The sequence below is a fragment of the Argopecten irradians genome, chromosome 10 (assembly GCF_041381155.1).
Source record: "Argopecten irradians isolate NY chromosome 10, Ai_NY, whole genome shotgun sequence".
Lineage (NCBI taxonomy): Eukaryota > Metazoa > Mollusca > Bivalvia > Pectinida > Pectinidae > Argopecten > Argopecten irradians.
This window is the reverse complement of record NC_091143.1, coordinates 31,408,848-31,430,950: the sequence shown is the minus strand read 5'-3', so window position 1 is coordinate 31,430,950 and position 22,103 is coordinate 31,408,848. Positions and strand designations below refer to the sequence as shown.

Genomic DNA, 22,103 nt, shown 5'->3' with positions numbered 1-22,103 from the left:
CCCTCCCCAAGGGGAAACTGAAGACCCCAGGGTCATATAATTCATATTTTTTGTAAAGGACCTTAATACATTTCTATTTGTGAAGAGTGTTTGATTTTACTACATCTGTAAGTAGAGAAGATTTTTTTTTAGAATTTTAGTCAATTTTACCCCTTTTGACCCCTGGTAGGTGGGGACCATATATTTTAAGATTTTTAGTTTGCCTTTGCCTAAGAAGGCTTGTGCAAAATTTCATTGAAATTGTTTCAACGATTTTGGAGAAGTCAAAAATGTACATACCTATCGTCACACGATAGACGACGACGGACGAAAGACGATTATAATACGTCACCATGAGACGAGCTTATCTTGATTCGTTAATATAAAAAATACGGCACATATCTCTTTGAAGTAGTGTCATATTAACAACCTGGGATATGTATGCGGTGTAAAGCTTGGATGACGTGTGAAGTGCGTGTTTTGGAAGACTGCGGTATATTCGTGTTATGTCCTCTTGTAATCATATATCGATATATGCATTCTGGAATCATTATGCAATCAATCAATTTCAATGCGATATGTCTATTAAAAGGAATAGTAATTTAATATTTAAAAGAATTTGATAAGTAAGCAGTTTGAAGCTAAACAAATCCAATGTACCTTAACCCACTTTGATATTATTTCAAAGTGCGTTAGATACGGCGCATGTCCAGTGGTTTGAGATATTTTCAAGATGCGTTAATCCTGCATATTGGTTTAGTGTGTATTGGTGTGCTCTAGGTACTTTTTCCTGTATATAGTTCATTGTCATTTTAGGCCTTATGATATGTGACAATCCTATCGACTTCGTGACACGTCAGATAAAAGAACAATAATTTCATAAATTTACTCCGTGTATACAAATTCGTAAACATTTGATAAATAACAACAATGCAATCAAGTACATCAAAAAGTAATTTAATAAAGTCAAAATAATGATATATTACAAAATGTCAGTTTTCCGTAAAACTTTCATCAAAGGCAATTTCTAATATCCGTTCGTCAACAGAAACAAGATCTCATTAGCTTCATGATTATCACGTCTCATAACTGTGGTATCAAATATTTACAAGAAACAAAAATTGAGAGTTTACAAGCTCTCCCTACGCGGGCTTACATAAAACCGTCTATCATTATTTTGTTGCTATAAGCGGAATTTATTGATTTTCCTAATCCGACTCCTTGTCATCAGTTGTAATACCTGAGGGAACGACCTGTTCCCACGTTCAGGATAAGTATAAACGGTATAGTGTGCAGCGATGAATGGGTCATAATTTCTCCGATCTCCACGTAGTTACACCTCATACACCTGGGTCCCCTCGAGATTTCATTAATTCCCCATAGACAATGCATTGCCTGAAGTTGTGTGTCATTCTTAAGAGATGGTTTATAGACATTGTCTAAGATCAGCTTGTTTTACATTGTAATAAACTCGTCTAAATATGTGATTTACCAGTCGAATGAGCGACATATATACAAACACATTGATCTAAACATGTTCATCCACCTTTTTTCCATTTCACAGCGTGTGAAGAAAAAAATTGCTGACAAGTCTAAGTATTCCAAAAATGTTTACAAATTGATTTGTTAGTTGATTCATTTACGATGAACAGATAGACGCCCTTCCTTGTATGTCCCATATTTTGCAAGATTGTGGTGTGCTATTGTCGTGTCTCATTACAATTGAAATACTTGTCAATTTTATTCTGCTATCTTAATGATACATACTGCCGAAGACACTAAGCAGCACACCCAATCCGGTCACATATACCAATTAACACCAAATACAAACAATATAACCGACTCTTCCATCAATTATGTATGGCGAAAAAGTTTAAATGGTTTTATTTTTCTTCCTTAATCTACTGAAAGTTTTGATGATTTAAGCTATGAGAGTCATGTATGATGTCGTATGAACATTTACAGTAACACAGAATGTGTAATTTTTGGTTTTGTGCTTATGAATGTTCCCATGAAAATATATCCGAAGAAATCACTTTTTAAAAATCCCACTGTAATGAATTTGTAGACCACGAACTTGGGTTCTTGATTTGACCGTTCGATCTCATTTCACTACACAGTACACGTAAGTATCATGATTTTGGTCTGTACTTCCAAAATTTATTTCGAGCTGTTGTTGGACGTCGTCAAATTAAAACCTATGTATTTTAAGTATTGAAATTCCCAACATGTTTGTAACTTTTGGTGGTCAATAACATTAAAATGTTCTCTTTATTGATATATATGCAAAGTACCGCACATATAACTAAAACGTATTTCCTACAATTACATTAAACCAGTTAAGTATTCGCTAATTAGGATATAATTTCCACAATTATACATGTATTAGACCAATAAATCAGTTTCCAATGACACGTGTGTTAGGTGTTGAACAATTACGTAAAATTATTGTGAACTCTAGATGGCGAAGGCTACTATCCCTAAATAGAGCCATAGATGCTGCTTACATTTGTTTGAATCCAATAACGTGAGTGTATTTATCAAGTATTACTTAGCCTTGATAACATGATAATTACTAGAACTATACCGAATAGTCGTGATTTTCAACAGGAAGCTTAAACCAAGGCCAAACACAGAAGCATATAATGAAAAACATCAATCTAAAATGGCGAGTGCTACAAACTTGAGTTATTAAAACAATTACAGAAAACATTCTCTTAATCACAGACTGACTAAGCGAGAGAAAAATATTTACTGTCATGCCAAGTGCCCTCTATATTGAACATCTTTAATGTAATATAAGAAATTAAGGTAAGTGATTAGCTAAAAGGTAACGTAGGACAACGTCTTACCAAACGCGTTGCTTGTAAAGTTTTAAAGTATTTGATTCAGGTTTGTAAACAGCTTAGATCGTGACTCGGACCCATTCAGGCATGTCGACCAACACGCTATTGGCTTAAAAGTGATATGTACAAATTAGTTTAAAGATGCTCCACCGCTGACAGTGTTTTTTTCACTATCAAAAACATGAACAGACGATTTAGTATTTTTCTTCAGTTAAAAGAATACTTAATCCACATCATTACCACCATTGAAAAGTTTGAGCTTTAAATTTTCCTTCAAGTTAAAGATAAATAAAATGATTAGTTGTATCCCGATAGACTCCATGACACTTTACACAATATCCTTTGGACGGCTGTAACGTATTTATGCGTAAGTATGCATTTTCCCCTTTTCATGCACCCTTCTGGAGCCCCACTGAGACCCTTGTTAACTGAATACGAGGTTTTTTTTTTAAATGTTCATCACTATATAACATGCCAATATCGATTCGGTCAATGCATTAGTGACGTCACAAATCACCTTTGAACGTGTCCAAATAAGTCAAAAATTTAGGTCTGAAATCCGGATTTTAGTGTGTGCCCGAAACCTGTCGTTGTGAGCTTAATTATCAAGATACAGATATGTAGATGGTCTTAAACGATAGAAAAGATATCAAAATAAGAGAAAATAGAGAGAAAGCGAAAAGAAAGGGGAATATAGAACACCGATTTCAACAAAAAAAAAATCACACGCGCAGGTTTCTGCCTCCCATGACCCGTGCGTGGCGACCTTTAGGGGACTTCCGGTGACTGTTTTTGCTTGTTTGCAGTGTGTACTGTTTGTTTTTATTTTGAAAATGGCATCAAAGCGAAATCTAGATGCAAACTGCTTTCATTAATGGTATTGTTATAACCTAATATCAAAATTGAGTCGGGTTCGAATCTTTGCGGCCGTCGAAAGGATATGGAATGAAATACTTATTGCGCATGCACTAAAGGCAAAATAATTTTTATGATATTTTTGTACCTATTAGATATATATACATACGATCAAACACCAATTAATATATCATTTATGCTTTGTCGGCGGTGGAGCATCTTTAAAAAACACCCCAAATATTCGAAAACAATTAGACGAAAACAATAGAGTACAATTGGATGTACTGCACAACCAATGTTAAATTTAAGGCTTTCACATAAAAAAACAGATAACACGTCTTTGTCACAACTTCTGATTTTTGCACCAAAACATTCGTTGCAAAAAATGAACAAATTGTTATTTGAATTCATCTTCGTGATCTAAGAGTTCATGGCAACGCTGAATGGCCACCTCTGGCTGACTGAACATTTCAATCCAATGTTCCATGGCGGAAGTTTGATGCGCATCTGCGCAAAATTTTACCTGACCGATGACGTAATCACTCCTTATACGGTCATGGTCATAAACAGAAACTGTCAACACTGTTCCTGCTAAATCATCCCTTTTGAAGGACATATTGAATACAAAACTTTCGTTGAACATCGGCATCGGATCTGGAGTACTTTTCTTTGTTTTTGTTGTCTTTCGGGAGACTGAACGCCCTGGCTGTTCGAGTTCCACTCGGGTATAAGGATCTACAAAATATCAAAACGTGAATATTACGAATCTTAATACAAAGGTGATTGTTAATATTTTGTTAAGATTCGTCTTTTTGTTTTGAATATTAGTCAATAAAAATGTCTAGGAATGATTGAAATGTAAGGAGAGAGGATTACAAGTAATTTAAAAGAAAATATTGATAATTATTTATAATATTAATTAACCGAACCTTAATTATTTTAATAAAAGAACCCTATAGCATTCATAGGTGCATGATTTATCGACTTGGTGTGAAAAATGGTAGGAGTTAAAAATGACTGGAAGTATCGTATAGTCTTGAATTTCATTTTAGTATTATATGATGTTGATATGGTGTCTCATTTAAACTAAAAGTATTCCGTGCACACTTCTATTCAATCATTGAAATTAACAAAACATTTTCCGTTGCAATATTATGACTTTGTACCAGGAGCTCAAATGTTGTTGCTAATGTGTATCGTGTCAAATGTCTATAAATGTCCACAATAGCTGTCACTGTTTTGATGTGACATCTCTAAATGTAAAACGCCAACTCAAATAGTTTTATTTGACTTGTGAATTACAATAATATCAATTTACATAGAGGTACAGGTAATACTCGAAATCAATTACCGTTTTTATGGGAATCAAATGACACTGATGGTTTAGGATTCAATAGCGCAGACAATGGTAAAAATAGGATGAACTAGTAACGACATAAAGCGCTATATTCTGCCATCAATCTATATTTAAATGGATTGTGGATGACTGCTTTCATCATTAACCGAATATTCGACATAAACATGTTTAAATTAATAACATGCAATTGGCTAATCAGTCGTCTCACTTTCTAAGTAGAAGCAGAAACGACATGTTCTGCACAGGGGGCAGTTTTCAAGAGCCTTTCTCAACGCGACGAGCGTTTAACTTTAAAACAGAGGCCATGTCAAGGAAAAGATATAGGAATCAATAGGAAATAAAATATTTGCCCTTTTTGATATATATTGCCTATATTTCGGCACACTAATTGTTTCCTCCCATGCGTGTATGAGATGCGTGGTGCGTGTTTTGGGTATATTTGTCATTTTAGTCTATAATTTAATTAGACAAGTATGCGCAACGAATGTGCAAAATCGTAGCAATTTTGATATAAATGCTAAAAAGCACTTCCTATAACAAAACAATGTTGATGCAAAAAGTGTTTGGGAAAAAAACAAATACCGCAAACATACACATTTTCAGTATTGTTATTTGCTTATTCATCCGCCAAAATGTTGTGTATATTTCACCATCATCATATTAAAAAAAAATTATTGATGCATTCGTTCGAGAAATTTTTCATACCTGGATGACCAGTAATTGGATGATGTGGAAGGCCTTTAGCCTGTACGACTGTCACCTGTATCGAACCTTCCTTGGATTGAAACTTCAGACAAATCTCTATGCTACCCAAATCCTGAAAAAGATTAACAATAATTGATAGAAATCGTCGCCACACTAGACTCATTTTCAACTAAACAATACATGCAGGATAATGCATTGATATATATTAACAAATATGCAATCATGTATTCAAATGCAATTGAAATGTACCTACAAAAAAGTAAAATGTTTTGTATATAACAATTTCAGATTATATGGGGTTTTATCTTTCAATTTAATTCAAATTATATCAGGTGTGACTGTCGGCGAATGCACCGCACAATTTCAAGTGTTATCGGTACAGTGACTTCATTTACAGGAGTACATGGTTTTAATTTATATATATTCTGTAATACGAGAGTTTTGCGAGGCCTATCGAATTTTATATAAAGCGTAATATCACGTGAAATGACCTTTTGCTTTATCGAATATTTCCTTATAAACAAGCGACAAATTGAACAGCGTCATAAACCCCGTCTTCCTCCGTTGCCTGTCCCTCTGATCCTGACGTACATCGATAATCCGCCTACAACACGGCACCGGTGCCTATAGCTGTCTCATGATAACTCGTATGTCCACCTTGTCTCCGGGCATACACACCATTTGACCTTCGTATCAGGATAATCTATAAACAAGTCCTACCCGCGTGGTTGACTTACAAGCCTTTCCTATTTACTCTTAATTAATTGCCTACTCGAGGAGGGCTCCTCATTGTGCGTGGTTTAAACAAGAAATGTCGACGGAAAAATAGCTTTCTCTACGATTCATGCTTCGGAACATTGCATAAACGCCAACACATTTGAAACGATTTCCATTTCAATAGATACGGCTTCATACACCTCTATTGTAATTGAGCAACATCCGCAAAGCTTATATAGAGAAAGTATATAAAATCGATGGCTGCACTCATTTTGTCAATCTTTTACCAATTATCGTCCAATTCATCTCAATAGCAAACGTCTATACACTTGATGATGTACATGTAAAACCGACGGAATGTTTAATCGTGAAATGGTCATAACAGTGTTCGTGGCAAACTCCATTGTCAATTACAAAGTAAAGACTAACGTTCGTCAATACAACTTATTGTATATTTCACCTAACCGTCGACTGACCTTTCGAAACTCGTAGTTCATCATATAGACTCGTTATAGAATCGTTAATAGATAGAGATAGTGGAAATTAACCGCATCGGTAGGTTCTTTTTTCGCTCGACAACGCTCAAAGTGGTATTTACTAAAACGCTCTACAACGGCGGAAGATTGGATTAATCAACTACGTAGACATGCTTTAGCTTATGTATTGACAGGAACCTGTTGATGAAATGAAGCAGAAGCCCAACAACAAAACATGGTCTATATTGTACATTAATCATGAAATGAAAACTCGTTAAATGATCATTGTATGGCTTTGCTTCATATACACGAACGGCAAAAACACCCCACACACAAATGTAAGGTTAAAAAGCCATTAGTAACACCATTCAAAATACTAAAGTACAAGCTATGTCGTTAGCCTTCTGCGTTATTTTGTCATGTATGTAAAAAAAGATTACTGCAATGAGATGAGGAGTCTTCACCTTTTAGGCGGGATTATGATTGCTATTATGAAACGTGTGTTTATAATTAATTTGCTTGAAAAGGCAATTATATGTGAAAAATGCTGAAGCATTTATCTTGTATTCGCTGTTTATGCGTTCCTTCGTAAAACACAATTTAAATATAAACTAATCAAAGACACGTGTAATATCAATAATGTCCAGGAATCTCTTGCATAGAAAATGGAGTTTGTCAATTTTATTAATACTAGATATAGCAACATTAATCATAACTCTTGAAATATGGTTAAAATGTCAAAGGGAAAGGTCCCAAGGGCCTGTGCTATGGCCAACTTAATATTTTTATGAGAGGTATAAGACAGGGTTCTATTTTATCCAAAATCACGTTTTATGTTGTCAAACTATATTAATTTATAAATATTATAATCACAAATGTATGGATAAAAGTACCACATAATATTCCAGCTACATAATTTTAAAGACAGAAAATGTACAAACTTTTTAAAATACTTTTGTCCTTTGCTTTTGTTAACATTGGTTAACACCTTTGTTTGTTTGATTGAATTAAGGTTCTATGAACAGCCAGGATCATATATAAGGATGCCTCCTATGTACACGGTGTGTAGCGTGTGTGTAGTGGGAGGTACGTGTTTTGGGAGACTGCGGTATATTCGCGTTGTTTCTTACACCTGCAATCAAGTACTCACGAATGAAAATGTCTAGTGATACAGAAAACATCATAGATAGGCATGTAACAATAGAAGCAACAGTTACTGTTGTGACTTAATAAAGTATTAATTTTCTCCCTCTACAATACACAGAATACTGAACAGACACCAGGATTACGAAACAAACTAAACACGCTTTTGTTTAGACTAAATCATTTAAATATGACGTTACAATGTACAAAACTTTACGTCATATTTGATTTGCTATTTAAAACTTTAGTCATGATCCTGGTGTATCGGTTTAGGAATATATATATACAATGAAAAGTGAACATATCACTAATACCTGTACAGGACTGTGAAAAATATGTTGCTCCCATATTGATTACGGAAAATATACACTAATTATCACTACTATACGTTGCCACGCGATACAAGCTTATCATCAACATAATGGTTATTATATTTGATAGCAATTTCAGTACAGCAAAAAATGAACTTGTGCTAGTGTATAATTTGTAATGACAGGATATGAAAAATGTATACCAGTATCTAATATGTGAAGCTTATTAAGCGATGTCAGTATGTTCCCATTGGCAAGACTTGATTAGCAATTTACCTGGAGACAATATATGGTTGCGATAATGTCATTGATATCCCGAGATCTATCGGTGTTATTGAAGTGATATAACGACCGGAAGCAGACTAACAAACTAGAACTAATGACAAAACACACCTCAAAGGACGCATTCAAAATGTCAGCAGTTTCAACCGTAAAATGAGGTCATTTCATTTCCAACCGGACAAAAGAGCCATAAAAACTACATTATTACACCTTGCGGTGAATAATTTTAATCATTATTTTAGCAGGGTGTCAACTGATTCAAATATTCCTAAGACACAAGCAAGGAGGTAATAGCTCGTTTTTCTAATTTGTCATGACGCAAGTAGATTAATAAAAATTGTTTTCGCCGTAGGAAATTACGAAGTCTCAAAATAATTGGATTTCATCAAAATTCACGCTTGCTAGAATATCCGTGTTATTTATAGTCTCCTTAAATTAAAGATCGAAATGGGTTATCTTTTGTGTCGAAAAGTCGATTTGAATATCTAAGGAGGCAGTAATGAACGTGTCGACAGAAGATCAGGTAAATCATATGGAACACTTGCGATAATAGGGCTGGTTTATGATGTCTATCGAGAAAAACAAAAAAAAAACAAAAATAAAAAATTCTCTCGTTACAGAAAACGAAATTGAATATTAACTATCACGAATGTTAATAGTCTGTGATTGAACAACACTGCTAAGCCCCGTTGTTTACACGCTTTGACCTGTTTGTTGACCCTGTTTAAGTGGTATGTTGACAAAGATGTATGGTTTATACCCCCAAAGCTCTCGTAGTAATTAGCTTAATGTTTACTTACAAGGCTAGAACAATAGTTTGACTGTCTTAAATAGTGACTTGGCATCGGATGACCTCTCTGGTATGGCTTGAAGCCACGATCGCTTTGTGCTGTTATTAACCGTTGTTTATTGGGAAACTCCCGTATCTTATACTAGGGAAAGTCCTTTTACCTTATTGTGTTAGGTAGTCATTACAAACGAATTGATCGTTCTTCTGGTCAAAATGATTGCGGCTACCATTTAAAAAAGTCTTCATTAGAAAAACAGGATAATGGCACCATATCAAGAATGGCTGGATTGGATTGACGGGGGAACAAATACTGCCTAGCAAAAATATAATTGTTGTCAGTTGGCATAGCCTACTAAAGTTAGAACTGGCAAAGACGAAACTGTAGTGATATCCGCAACGCTTACAAACTTCATTTACGTAAAATCCGAGTGTCGGGTTTCGTGGTTGAACCAAAATACTACTTTACTTTTTGCCCTCGTTTTATCTATTTGGAAAATGATTTTATTTTTTGTTCTCTTTTTTGTTAAGTGAGATAATCTTACCTCTTTGTCCCGCTTAATGTCCAAGTCCTTCCACATTCGATTCTCTGTTAGAAGGTCGTAACTGTCTAGATTAACATCCACCTTTCCTATGAATTCCGGAAGACGCAAGTTATGTCCTTTGTGAAGCAACTTTATGCGTAGGGTCATTGCGTGTAACTGTTCAAGTGATACTCCAGTGAAGTAGAATTCCTGCTCAAAGACCGGACACCGCGTATGCTTTACAACTTCTGAACACTGTTTTTGTAATTTGCCAGGAAGTAGATAGACCTTGACGTATGCATTCATATTCTGATCAGTTTTCCCGTGTCCACCTAAATTTTCTGCCCTTAATATTGACACTTTCAATTGTTTTGATTTTGCCAGATATTGAAAAGCAAATTTCAGTTCGCCATGTTGCACTAGAAACTGGCACTGGGCGTCTCCGAATGTTATGCGAGGTTTCGGTACCGACGCTTTCTCAACGCTTTCTTTTGAAGTCCGAAGTTGTGGCGATGAATGTCTTTTCAGAGTGTTGTCTTTTGGACAGGCATACAAGGCCGATATGGATCGGCGCTGTTTGCTTTCTGTATTGTGGTCCGTGATATACGCTTCTTCATCATCAAGACCAAGTAAGGAGGATCTCCGGCGGTAGTATTTCAATTTTGATTTAAAATATGGTAGACTATAGTTTACATCCAACGAATTTGACAAGTGCATTGCCGATAGCGATATGTGTCTCTCTGTAGGGGCTTCGTCAACTTCAGGTTCAGTTGCAGAAGGTGTTATGGTCACTGCTGGTGGTTGAGGCGAGTCGTTATTGTATGATAATCCATTGGAATCCGATAGATAATATGTGGGCGGCCATTCTTTGTCATAACGTACACGTAGTCCTTCGAAAGAGTTTGTCCGCTTGTAAGGAATCAGGGAATCGCTTTCGGCGTGAAACAGAGATTCTTTCCGTCTGGTGTGAGGACACTGGGTAAGTGTTGTGAACCCGTATGTCGATGTTTTAGTCCGGAAATGGGGGAGAGACATAGCAGCAAATGATAGAGGATCGGAGTTCGTATATTCCTCGCCATTGTCGCTATAGTTCAGTGAATGGGTACTCCCCTGACACACAATGTGTTTGATTTCATGTCTGGGGGAAACAGGTGCCGATCGCGAAGTGGAGTTCCGAGGCACGTTAAGGCATGAATTCGATCCAAATGAGGACTGAATAGGACTGTTCTTACCGGAAGATGCAATGCTACTCCGAGGAGAAAAACCTCTGAAAGGAACATCTTCGTCGATAGATTCTAACTCCGAGCTTTGTCTGCGAGAGGATTCTCCCGATTTAGGAATCACAAACTCGGGAATGTTTTTCGGAGTAAGAGCCCCACAAAGTTGTTTGTTAATGTCATTTCCGATTGCAGTCGTTGTTTGATCCTGACTGACCAGCTTACATTTGTTCATGAGCCATTCCCTGACCGATTCCATAACGCATGGTATATCTGCACGTTCCAGAATGTAGTCTTTACGGTTGTGTGCCGGACTATGCGGACTTCCTGATTTTACTCTAGATTTATGCTCATTCTTCCTGTAATAAAATAAGTAGGCTATTAGAGAATGAAGACATATCTGTTTTGGCTAGATAATGTATTCACTTTAATAATGAGCTTAACAAGTGATACCTATTCCATCCTTCAAATGATTTACGTAATGTATAGACGTGAGAACTTCGACCACTCAACGCCTACCTACCTCTACCAATTTCAACAATCTCCGGCTATACTAGGATAGTCTTGTAAAGCTTTTGTTCCGTGTATTTATAGAAATTTGAATAGTGACAGATAACTTCAGCCAACTCGTTTCATGAACTGGAAACAAACGAAAAAAATGAGCTGACAGACAAATTAAACCCTATCCACTCTCAACGCAGCTGAATTAGCGCAATTTACGATTGGAGAGTTTGGAGGAGAAAATCAATTTGCTGCGTAGGAAAACATCAATTTGCTGCGGAGGAAAACGTGTTATTTAATTAATAATATTCTTGTGTTTTAATAACCTTCAGCATACATTGTAAGTATATGTTTTACAGCTGTGATTGATTAATCAGTAAGGTAATAGTTTTGTACATATTTATATGTTCGCCTGTGGTGCATTTTAAAGCTAGATTATATACAATGTCTCCATTCAGCCTGTGCATTATTTCAAGAAGACAAAAAACGCATTCTACCTATGTCTGGGAAGTTTTAATGCGAGTGATAATGCGCCTATTATCAATTACTAGATAAATTACTAGTGGATGTTTCATTAGAAATGCTGTATCAATCGGAATATTATCAAATATAAAGCGACAATATAACACTAAACCAGACGGCCACAATTTCGCCATTGTGTAATACGATTATTATCCGCTAGATGGCTGTTTTAGTAGCAGAGCGCGCGTCATCTGAATGTCACGAGCGCTAAAACTTGTCGGGATAGACCTTTGTTACAGAAACACAAATTAATGGCCGAAGTCTTCTGATTGGAAATTAGACAGACATGAATGCCAGGCGCGAGTTCCTGATTGTTTCTTTATCTTATATAACCCGAAAGACTCGTAAGAAGATGCGAATTAGGAAAATAATGAAAGCGTGATAGTCAGAGGGCAAAAAGGTTATATATTAAATATACAATGGGAAATGTTTTTGTTTGTTCTATGTCAAAACAGCAACCAATCATAAGTACGTGGTCTTATACATCGTCAAAAATGGTGAAAGCCATAAAACACTTCAGAATGAAATGTACCCATTCACGAAAATACTAACAAAATGAGAATTACAGAAATTGGCAACACAAAAAAACGTTAAATGACTCTTATTTGATCAACATAAAAATGCCGTTCATCCTTAACATTTTATCTGACAACGATACACGTTAACCACCAAAATGTTTGAATAAACTTTAAGATTAGGTTTTGCGTAAAAACGGTAAGATTGTATTTCCATCATGTTTTTTTTAATCTTTGAAAGTCTTCACTTTTACATTACAAGCCGACTCCTTTCATCGCTATACACGTAAATGAAAACCTTAGAATTCCATTGCCTACACTTCAACCCCACATCTTTTGATAATACTCTCCTACATACGATCAGTAGTACAGTGGGCTATCTATCAAACCGTCTGCGTCTACGTACCTGTTGGGCATCATAAATCACTCCTGCTAAGATCTCTCATTTTTAATTAAGATCTATGTAGACGACACAGTCAGACAAGTAATGCTATCACGAACTCAATCACCGCGATCGCAATCACCATCTTTCAGAACCAAACGACAAAACTCGGGAACGTGTTTGTACTTTAACCAGATTAAATAAATAATAAATCAAATGGTAGGAGACACATCATGAATATACCGCAGCCTCCTAAGACATATATATACACAATCGCAACACGTTGTATACAGGGTGAACCGTCCTAAAATTAATTTAGCAGTGGATAGGACGTTAAGCCCATTCTTTGGTGTTGTTTGGTTTATTATATTAACATCCTTTTACCAAAGGGGCGATGTAAGAACGGCCTCTCATGTATGCGTTGTATTATTGTATAAAGTGTGGGGTGCGTGTTCATTTGTTTGTTTGTTTGATTAATTAACGTTCTAGTAACAGCTATGGTCATGGGAGACTGCAGTTTATTCATACCGTGTATTCTTGTATAGTGGAACTCTTGATGGTCATGGTGTGACTGCAGTTTATTCATGCTGTGTATTTCTTGTATAGTGGAACTCTTGTCCTTTTTAAAGTGCTATATCAGAATCCATGTATATTGCTTACACGTACTCCAGATATGTAGCTTAGATACATCGTCAAGGGAACACAAGTTTACTAGGTTGTTATGACCCTATTTGAGAAAGATAGTGGTCTTTGATTACAGTACTGTAGCCGCTATGACTGTTACAAGTGAGTAATATTCCCAAAGGATGACAATCACTATAGGTACGTCAACATGTTAGAATGCTCTTTTAAATAATTGATTTCTTTCCAGTCACTAAAGCGAAAAAAACATACGAGAATGTTCTCTAAAAATGACTTTCTATGGTCGCAAAAATTTTGCGACATTGCACAATGGGTGGAATTACCTTACGGTACTGAATTATTGTCAAAACTTCGTTGTTAAGAATATTATGAATTGTTTGTGGACAGAAATGCAGAAACGTTATGTATAATATTATCATCAAGGGAGGCTACCTTTTAGTGTAAGTGATAAAGTGAGTGCTAGATCAGCAAAAATCAATCATCGTTGGTATATCCGTGCGACATTAAACAACATTGTGAAAGCTTATGAATTATTTGTTCGGTTAATGCATACGTCGTGACAAATTGTCTTGACAGACATATACCGTAAGGTTTTTCTTTATAAATTTTTTTCTATTTTAGATGTTTTATCAAACAACGCGAAGTCTAGATAAACATGGTTTTAAAACAGGAAATATCACATGTGAACAACAGGAATTAATTCGATTCCATGTTAAGTTATACTGGAGACAATTTAAATTTATCTTTATCAATGTCCGTCTCCTGAACATCAGAAATATATTTTGCCCGTTCTCAGTCAATATCAGTTTTTATTTGCCGAAGGAAGGATACCAAACAAGCACAGTCTGCCAAAAATGAAAATCACTGACAAGGCTTCAACTAATGATGTCTTAGAAATCGCCCACATCACGACCAAGAAATGATATGTAAGATATATTGCAATGAACTTTGGTATTGACTGAATCAACTTAAAAACATATATAATACAATGTATTTATATTTTATCGATGGTACACCGCCGATAAAGCATAAACGTTACACATCATTTGAACAGTAAGTATAAATGCATGTCTAATTAACACAAAAATAATATGAAATAATTAATTTTGCTTTTGAGGGATGCGTTATTAATGCATCTTTCTACATCGAGAATTGCGCCATGAACTTTGTGACGCATTTATTTTTTCCATACTTTAGCTAAAAAAATAAGAAACTCAACGGTCGTAATGGTATAAATAAGTAGCATTTGCAACTGAAGAAAAATACTAATTCGTCTGCTCCTGTTTTTGAAAGAGCAAAAAATATCATTCATCAACAGTGCAGCACTTTTTTATAGTTCCCATGACTAAAACTACTTTATTGTTTAAGCTACTATTTGTATGAAGAATATCGTGCAACTATTTTCTAAATTGAAACAACGGTTGGAAGCGGCTGTAAATCTTTGTAAATTACATCGGGTGTCAAATCATACACTTAACCCATGTAACGCTTGAAACTTTATCCAAATATAATTTTCAACACAAATATATCCTGACGTGTATGTCAATTTAAATGAGTTTGCACATGACCCAAACGATGCCTGATAATGACACTGACAAAAAGTTTGTATTTCCTGGTCATGTTTTATTAGATCATTACACGTAACTCTCGTAGCAGATCAAGCTCCAATCCAAATCCAGTCCCTCTGGGCCAAGTTATGTTCATAGATAATGTAACCCGAATTTAATAAGGTTGTTACTTGATAATGATTAGATTCAAGTATTCACTTCCAAAATTTGGCTTTTTAATCATTTGTTACACAGTCATGTTTCTGCGCCATAACATCAGAATATTTAGTGAGACGCTTGTCCGTATCGGTACATCACGTTTAGGCAAGTCACGTTCTGTTACAATATTTCATATGAAGGCGGGATATTTATCTCTAACAGACATTTCTAGTCTTGACAAGGCTTTGTCACACTATAAGTTGGTTAACTGGTAAGCGTTCATTGATAAAGCACTATAAAACGGACAAGAATTCCACCGTTACAAAAAACCACAACAGAAATATACTGCAGCCTCCCAAAACATACATATATCCACACTCTGCAATACGTAGCACTCACGGTAGGCTGTTATTAAAAGTCTGTGGTTGTAATTCAAATAGTGAACAATAATCCAACAAGAGGCCCTTGGGCCTTAACGGTCATCTGACTATTAGTACATTACAACATTGTCGTTTAAAGATTTAAGCATATTTGACCCCTGTGACATTGATTGAAGATCAAGGTTATTCATTTCAACAAACTTGGTAGCCCTTCATCCAAGCATGTCACATGCCCAATATCAGGTCTCTAGGCCTTTTAATTATTCACAAGAAGTGATATAAAGAATTTAGCCATTTTTACCCCTGTGACCTTGAATAAAGTTTAATGTCCTTCATTTGAACAAACTTGGTAGCCCTTCACCCCAGCATGCTGCAAGCGTAATATTAGTACCCCGTGCATTTTGGTTCTTGAGAAGAAGTCGTTTAAATATTTAAGCCTATTTGACCACAGTAACCTTGAATTAAGGTATCATTATTTGAACAAACTTGGTACTCCCTTCATCCCAGCATGCTACAGACCCAATATCAGTACCCTGGACTTCTGGTTCTTGAGAAGAAGTCGTTTGAATAGTTTATCCTTTTTGACCTCCATGACCTGGAATGAAGATCAGGGTCATTCATTTGAACAAACTTGATAGCCCTTCATCCAAGCATGTTGAGGGCCCAATATCACAAGAAGTTGTTTGAAGGATTTTAGCCTATTTGATCCCCGTGAACTTGAATGAAGTTTAAGGTCCGAAGTTTAAGGTCCACTATGAATATCCTGGGCCTTTTGGTTCTTGAGAAGAAGTCGTTTAAAAATTTTAGCCTATTTGACCCAAGTGACCCTGAATGAAGGTCAATGTCATTATTTGAACAAACTTAAAGTTGATAAGGTACAATAATACGACGTTAAGCAACATGCTTCAAACCTTATTGGCGGCATGCTTCAGTGATATAATACTATAAAAAGGGCAACAATCCCACTATACGAACATACCGCAGTCTCCCAAAACACGCACCTCGCACTTCACACACGTAAACAATGCATACCTGGGAGGCCATCCTTACATGACTCTGGCTGTTAATAGGACGTTAAAACAATAAAAAAGAGCAAAAAGTAAGCCTTATCATTTCTACCATATAAAGACGTAGGCCATACTTCTTACTATTTAAAAAGTAGGTCATACATCCAACGGTATCAAGTCAGTGTGCGTCATACTCCATGTTTATGTCATAAGGTAAGGCTATTTATAAGTGGCATTCAATGTGTACAATTTATTGCGGGGTGATTGTAATTCTGTGGGCAGCGGTATATGTCACAGTGAGAACCGGATTAGGGTAACTACAGTTACCCATATCCAAGATGGCGACGTTAAAAAATACGAGGAATTCGTCCTGTCTGTTCACAGAATTGACGGCTATTTTCCTTGCTTAATCGCCTTGGATTGTGTCTTCTAACAATATTAGCAAACTTTGAAACGTAAGTCATACACACAGAGATCCACAGACGTTGGAATAGAGCATGTAAAAATCCGTATAAACTTAAAATGTCAATTTTGCCGTAATTAGGGTAAATGCAACATCTTTAATAGGGTAACTCGCATATATACTTTTGAATAATTAAACTTCTAAGGTATTCTAGTTCTAGTTGTCTTTAGGATTAATTTACCAACTACATGTACTATTTAATAGCATAAAAATTCTTAACATTGATATTTGGTATGCTTAAGAATTCCCTGCTTTGCTTTTTTAATGGGAACACTCGTCTAGAGTTTCTCATTTTCATATATGTATATATATATATTTAATATATATTCACTCAGACTCGTATCCAAATCTAAGAGTTTGATCGTTTTATACTGTTGTTCGGGTCAATTCACAGTTGATTTCTTTAAAATTATAGGCCCGGAAAAGCAACAGTTGAACATTAATTTAATGTATTTGTCCAAAGATATCTTCTTGAGTACAATGTGTACGAGTATATTAAGTACATGCATTACAAAGTAAAAAAACCAATGTGATTATGGGGAAAGCATGCTACTTTTGCTGAGATTTGAAAGATATGTAGAATAAGACGTGGGTTGCTATTGGTACAGTATAATATTACACTAATAGCTGTTCTTACAAGATTATCGATCCGGAAAAACATACTATTTTCCGAGTGACTTTAATCAACAACAATTAACTGTGTATTCGATCGCTTTTACATGAACTTTCAAGAATTTGATTTACACCATTCCAAGTCACAATATAATGTAATTCGTTTTCTTTTAGAAATGGCTTCACAGGTGCTTGACTATGTGTAAGTTGTTACGTTTGTTTGTTTAGTTTAACTTAATAAAATGAGGATGTGTCAGAATTATGAGGTGAAGAAAATTCAGAGAACCCTGAGAATATCGTTTAAGGGGAAATCCAAACTATTACATAGAACACCTGCTCACAATACCACTAAGTATTTTTTTCTGTATAAATCCTTTTATACTGCGTTGACAAGTTCGTGCTGAAATTGAATGCCTCGCGTTCTCAGCGCCATAATCGTTGTGTAATGCACTTTTTCGTCTTGGATTGAATAGTCAATACTGAAATGTGAATGTCAATATGTGTATCGAAACCACATACCATTTAGCACTCTCAAATTGCTTTCATTAGATTTTGATATATATGATATTCAGGTCACTGCAAACGCTAGCATGTAGCAAATTAAGATCGATATTCTCCTATACCATTCGAAGCGAGAAAATTTTCCCAAGGCCGTTGGACACGACGACAGAAATCTGTTTACAGCTTACGGCTTAATATTTAAAGATCATGCCGGTTTTTTTGGGGTATTTTGTTTGTATATTATGTACATTTTTTTATTCAGTTTTTAATGACTATTATTAAAAAATGAGAAGACGTTTTATGAATTAGTTAAAATATTATTTAATATGAACAATAATTTTTTTCTGATGGCGCTTAGCTTCAGCACCGTAATATCAACCAGGTAGTTATCTTTGCGGAAATTAAAACCAACTTTTGTTGTGAGCGAACAGAATTCGTGAATATAAATCGCTGCTAAAAATATTCAATAAGTACGAAAACATGTTTTAGCTATGAATCTCGAGATTATGTCACCGCGAAAATACACGATTTGCAGTAATTACAACATATATCTTTAGTATTGCCAATTATATACATGATAATATATAATATATTTCCAGCACGCAAATACCAGTCCCCCAAATCATGCACATCGCACTTCACAAACGCATGATACCACATACAATGGAGGCCGTCCTTACATGACAATAAACCAAACCAAACGAAGCAAATCGTCAGAAGGACAAATTTAAGAAGCCGGCTCCCAAGGGAAGTAGTAATTACTAGGCAGATCATATAAAATATTCCTTATAAGAATCATTCCAGGCTTTTTGTAGCCATCACATAATGGTTCCGCAGGGTATAGGTTCCACAATTACAAGAAGACATAAAACGGGTATACCGCCGTCTTCAAAAACATACTGACGTCCTCACACCGCAAGACATTGCATACATGGGAGTCAGTCCTTACATCGCCCCGGCTGACAATAGGACATTAAAGCTAATAAATTGAACCAAACCGTTTGTTGCTGTAAAATGCATTCTTTCATAAAAACACTAAATTACAACTAACAAACCATTAGTCTCTATTAACACAACACTTTGGTTTTGGAGATTGCCTCGTTTGTAAGTTGTAAACCGTAACCGGCGTTATTGCAAGGCATTGAAAGTTAGTGCGGGTAAGCCTTATATGAATGAGTGTCACATGAGGATGAGTATAGGAAAGGCACGTTCAAAAATACGAAACAATGTAAGAAATTAAACTTCATTAGGAAATGTGAGATATTCGTCAACGAAATCAAACACTTGAACATACATCTAAACGACAATCATCAATATGCTACAAACAAAAAGCGTTCGCCTCTGTGAGGAATGCTCTGGGTTCTGTCCCCTGGCCGAGACACACGAAAGTCTATAAAAGTGGTAGTGTCTACTCCTGCTTAGCTTACAGGGAGTGGGACGACTGACTCACCCGTTATCAGTATAATGTGACCGGGTGGGGTGTGTTGCTTGGTGTCTTCGGCGGCAGTCTTCAGTGATATAGGACTATAAAAAGGGCAACAGTTCCACTATACAAGAAGACACAACATGAATATACCGCAGTCTCCCAAAACACGCACCTCGCATAACATACACGCAACACACCGCACACATGGGAGGCCGTCCTTACATGACCATTGCTGTTAACAGGACGTTAATTAATCAAACAAACAAACAGACAAAAATGTTTGTTTGATTATATTAAACTTTCGTCCTATTAACAGCCAGGACCAATGAAGAACGGCCTACCATGTTTGCGGTGTATAGCGTTTGTGAAGTACGAGGTTCGTGTTTTGGAAGACTTCGGTGTATTCGTTTTGTCTTTTGTATACTAGAATTCCTGCCCTTTTATAGTGCTAGATCACTGAAGCATGTCGGCGAAGGCACCAAGCAACAGACTCCATCCGGCAACATTATACTAACAACAGACGAACCAGACGCCATACTAACTGTATACTGAGCAATACGTAGAAGTAAAACTACCACTTCTATAGACTATGGTATGTCTCGACCAGGGGAACCTAGAGCCTACCTTACAGGGGCGAGCGTTCAACAGAAGGCCAACAGTCAATTGGTGTCATGTGAGACGTTAGAAAGAAAAAGTACGTTAGAAAGAAAAGTTCAGATGATAAATTTAGCCGCCTTTAAGATCATACAATAGAAGCAGCAGGTACCCTACCTGCAGGGTTCAAAAAACTAAAATGGGTAGGGCATGATCTTGTTTCAGCTTTTTAAAAGTTTATAAAACAGTATGCTGTCCGAGCTAACAACTGATAATAGAAATAGCTGGTTTGTCGTGAAGACGTTGTATTGGTTGAATTGTTCCATTACTATCTAATATTTGAGATCATAACAGTCTGTAAAAGGACGGTTTCGTATTAAAACACTCTATTTTATGGAAACGTGTAAAAGTGTCTTTATGTGCCGCGTAAGACGATAAAACATCTGTTAGATTACCTTGATTTCAGCAAATACGATTTTATAACTATTGCTAAAAAGATGTTCGGCATACCGTCTACTGACCGATATGTTTTTAAAGTCACTGTTATATCGTGCGGTAATTAGTTAACTGATCCTGGTCTTCTTAGGCGGAGTTTGACACAAATACCATGAATACCAAAACGGCATTTAATGTTTTCCATACATAGACCTTAAACGCATGATAACAGGAACCATTGTTGGATACATAGCGAAAAGAACATGTTTCTGTAAGCTAACGGAAATAATTTCGAAAACAAAAGGTGAAAATGCAACTTTCAAACATGAAAAAGAGAAAACAGACGTCAACGAAATAGTAATGATATGTAGATAACGGGAAAAAACAAAACCCAACATACCTGAAAATCTATCAGCTGATAGCTATTATCCCCGTGACTAGTAAGTGGTACAGCGGACACGTGCTACTGCTTTACCTGCTACTACTGATTCTAGTGAACTAGCAGTGCGACGTCGTATGTATTCGAGAAGAAAATAATCGATAATTATGATTGATGGATGTTCGCAATAAAGCGACGGCCCCCATATCTTATCCGGTTTAGAGCTGTTCCCGACATATTGGTATTAACCAGTTTGTATGTAAAGGCTTTGTCTACAATTAAATGTCCGTGTATACAAGGATGCCAGATCTTCGCTACCAAGGAAATGACGTACGAGGAGTGGAAGCCACGTCAAAGTTCAACAACGTTAGCACGTGTGTAAATATCAACACCGATACGGTATCAAAAATTTTAATTTATGTATTAATTTTGAAACAGGTGCGTGTGTAAGTATTTATCGTAAAATCGGGTACATTCTTGAGACAAAAAAATCTTGAATAGGAAAAACAACAATGATTTCATCACCGAGACATCGTGTGTATACTGAATAAAGGACATTCGGGTGGGGTTGGGGTCAGCTCCACAATTTGTACAATTTTAAATCCGAACCCCATAGGGATGTTACCAATGCAATATTGAGTGCTATCCAATGCTGGGAATTAATTAATAATCATTAAGTTATGTCGTCGAAATAATGTAAGTGAAGTCAATGGGAGTATCATATATCTTTTTGTTTAAACAATAGGCCTAAAAGACCTTATCGCTCATCAATTTAACTTATTATCATTGAAATATTATATTTTGAAATAGCCAAATATTGACCATATTTGGCAGCGCCC

The 22,103-nt window shown here is 36.0% G+C and overlaps 1 protein-coding gene across 1 annotated transcript; it reads right to left on the bottom strand.

Annotated features, from left to right (window-relative positions):
• Positions 1-920: 920 nt before the first annotated feature.
• LOC138333657 (C2 calcium-dependent domain-containing protein 4C-like) lies at positions 921-21,417 on the bottom strand. Its single transcript, XM_069282161.1, has 4 exons — positions 21,286-21,417; positions 10,004-11,558; positions 5,743-5,854; positions 921-4,415 (listed from the first exon to the last, which is right to left on the bottom strand). Exons 2-4 carry the CDS (start codon positions 11,456-11,458, stop codon positions 4,078-4,080), a joined length of 1,905 nt encoding a protein of 634 aa, XP_069138262.1. The 5' UTR covers positions 11,459-11,558; positions 21,286-21,417; the 3' UTR covers positions 921-4,077.
• Between the last annotated feature and the right edge of the window lie 686 nt (positions 21,418-22,103).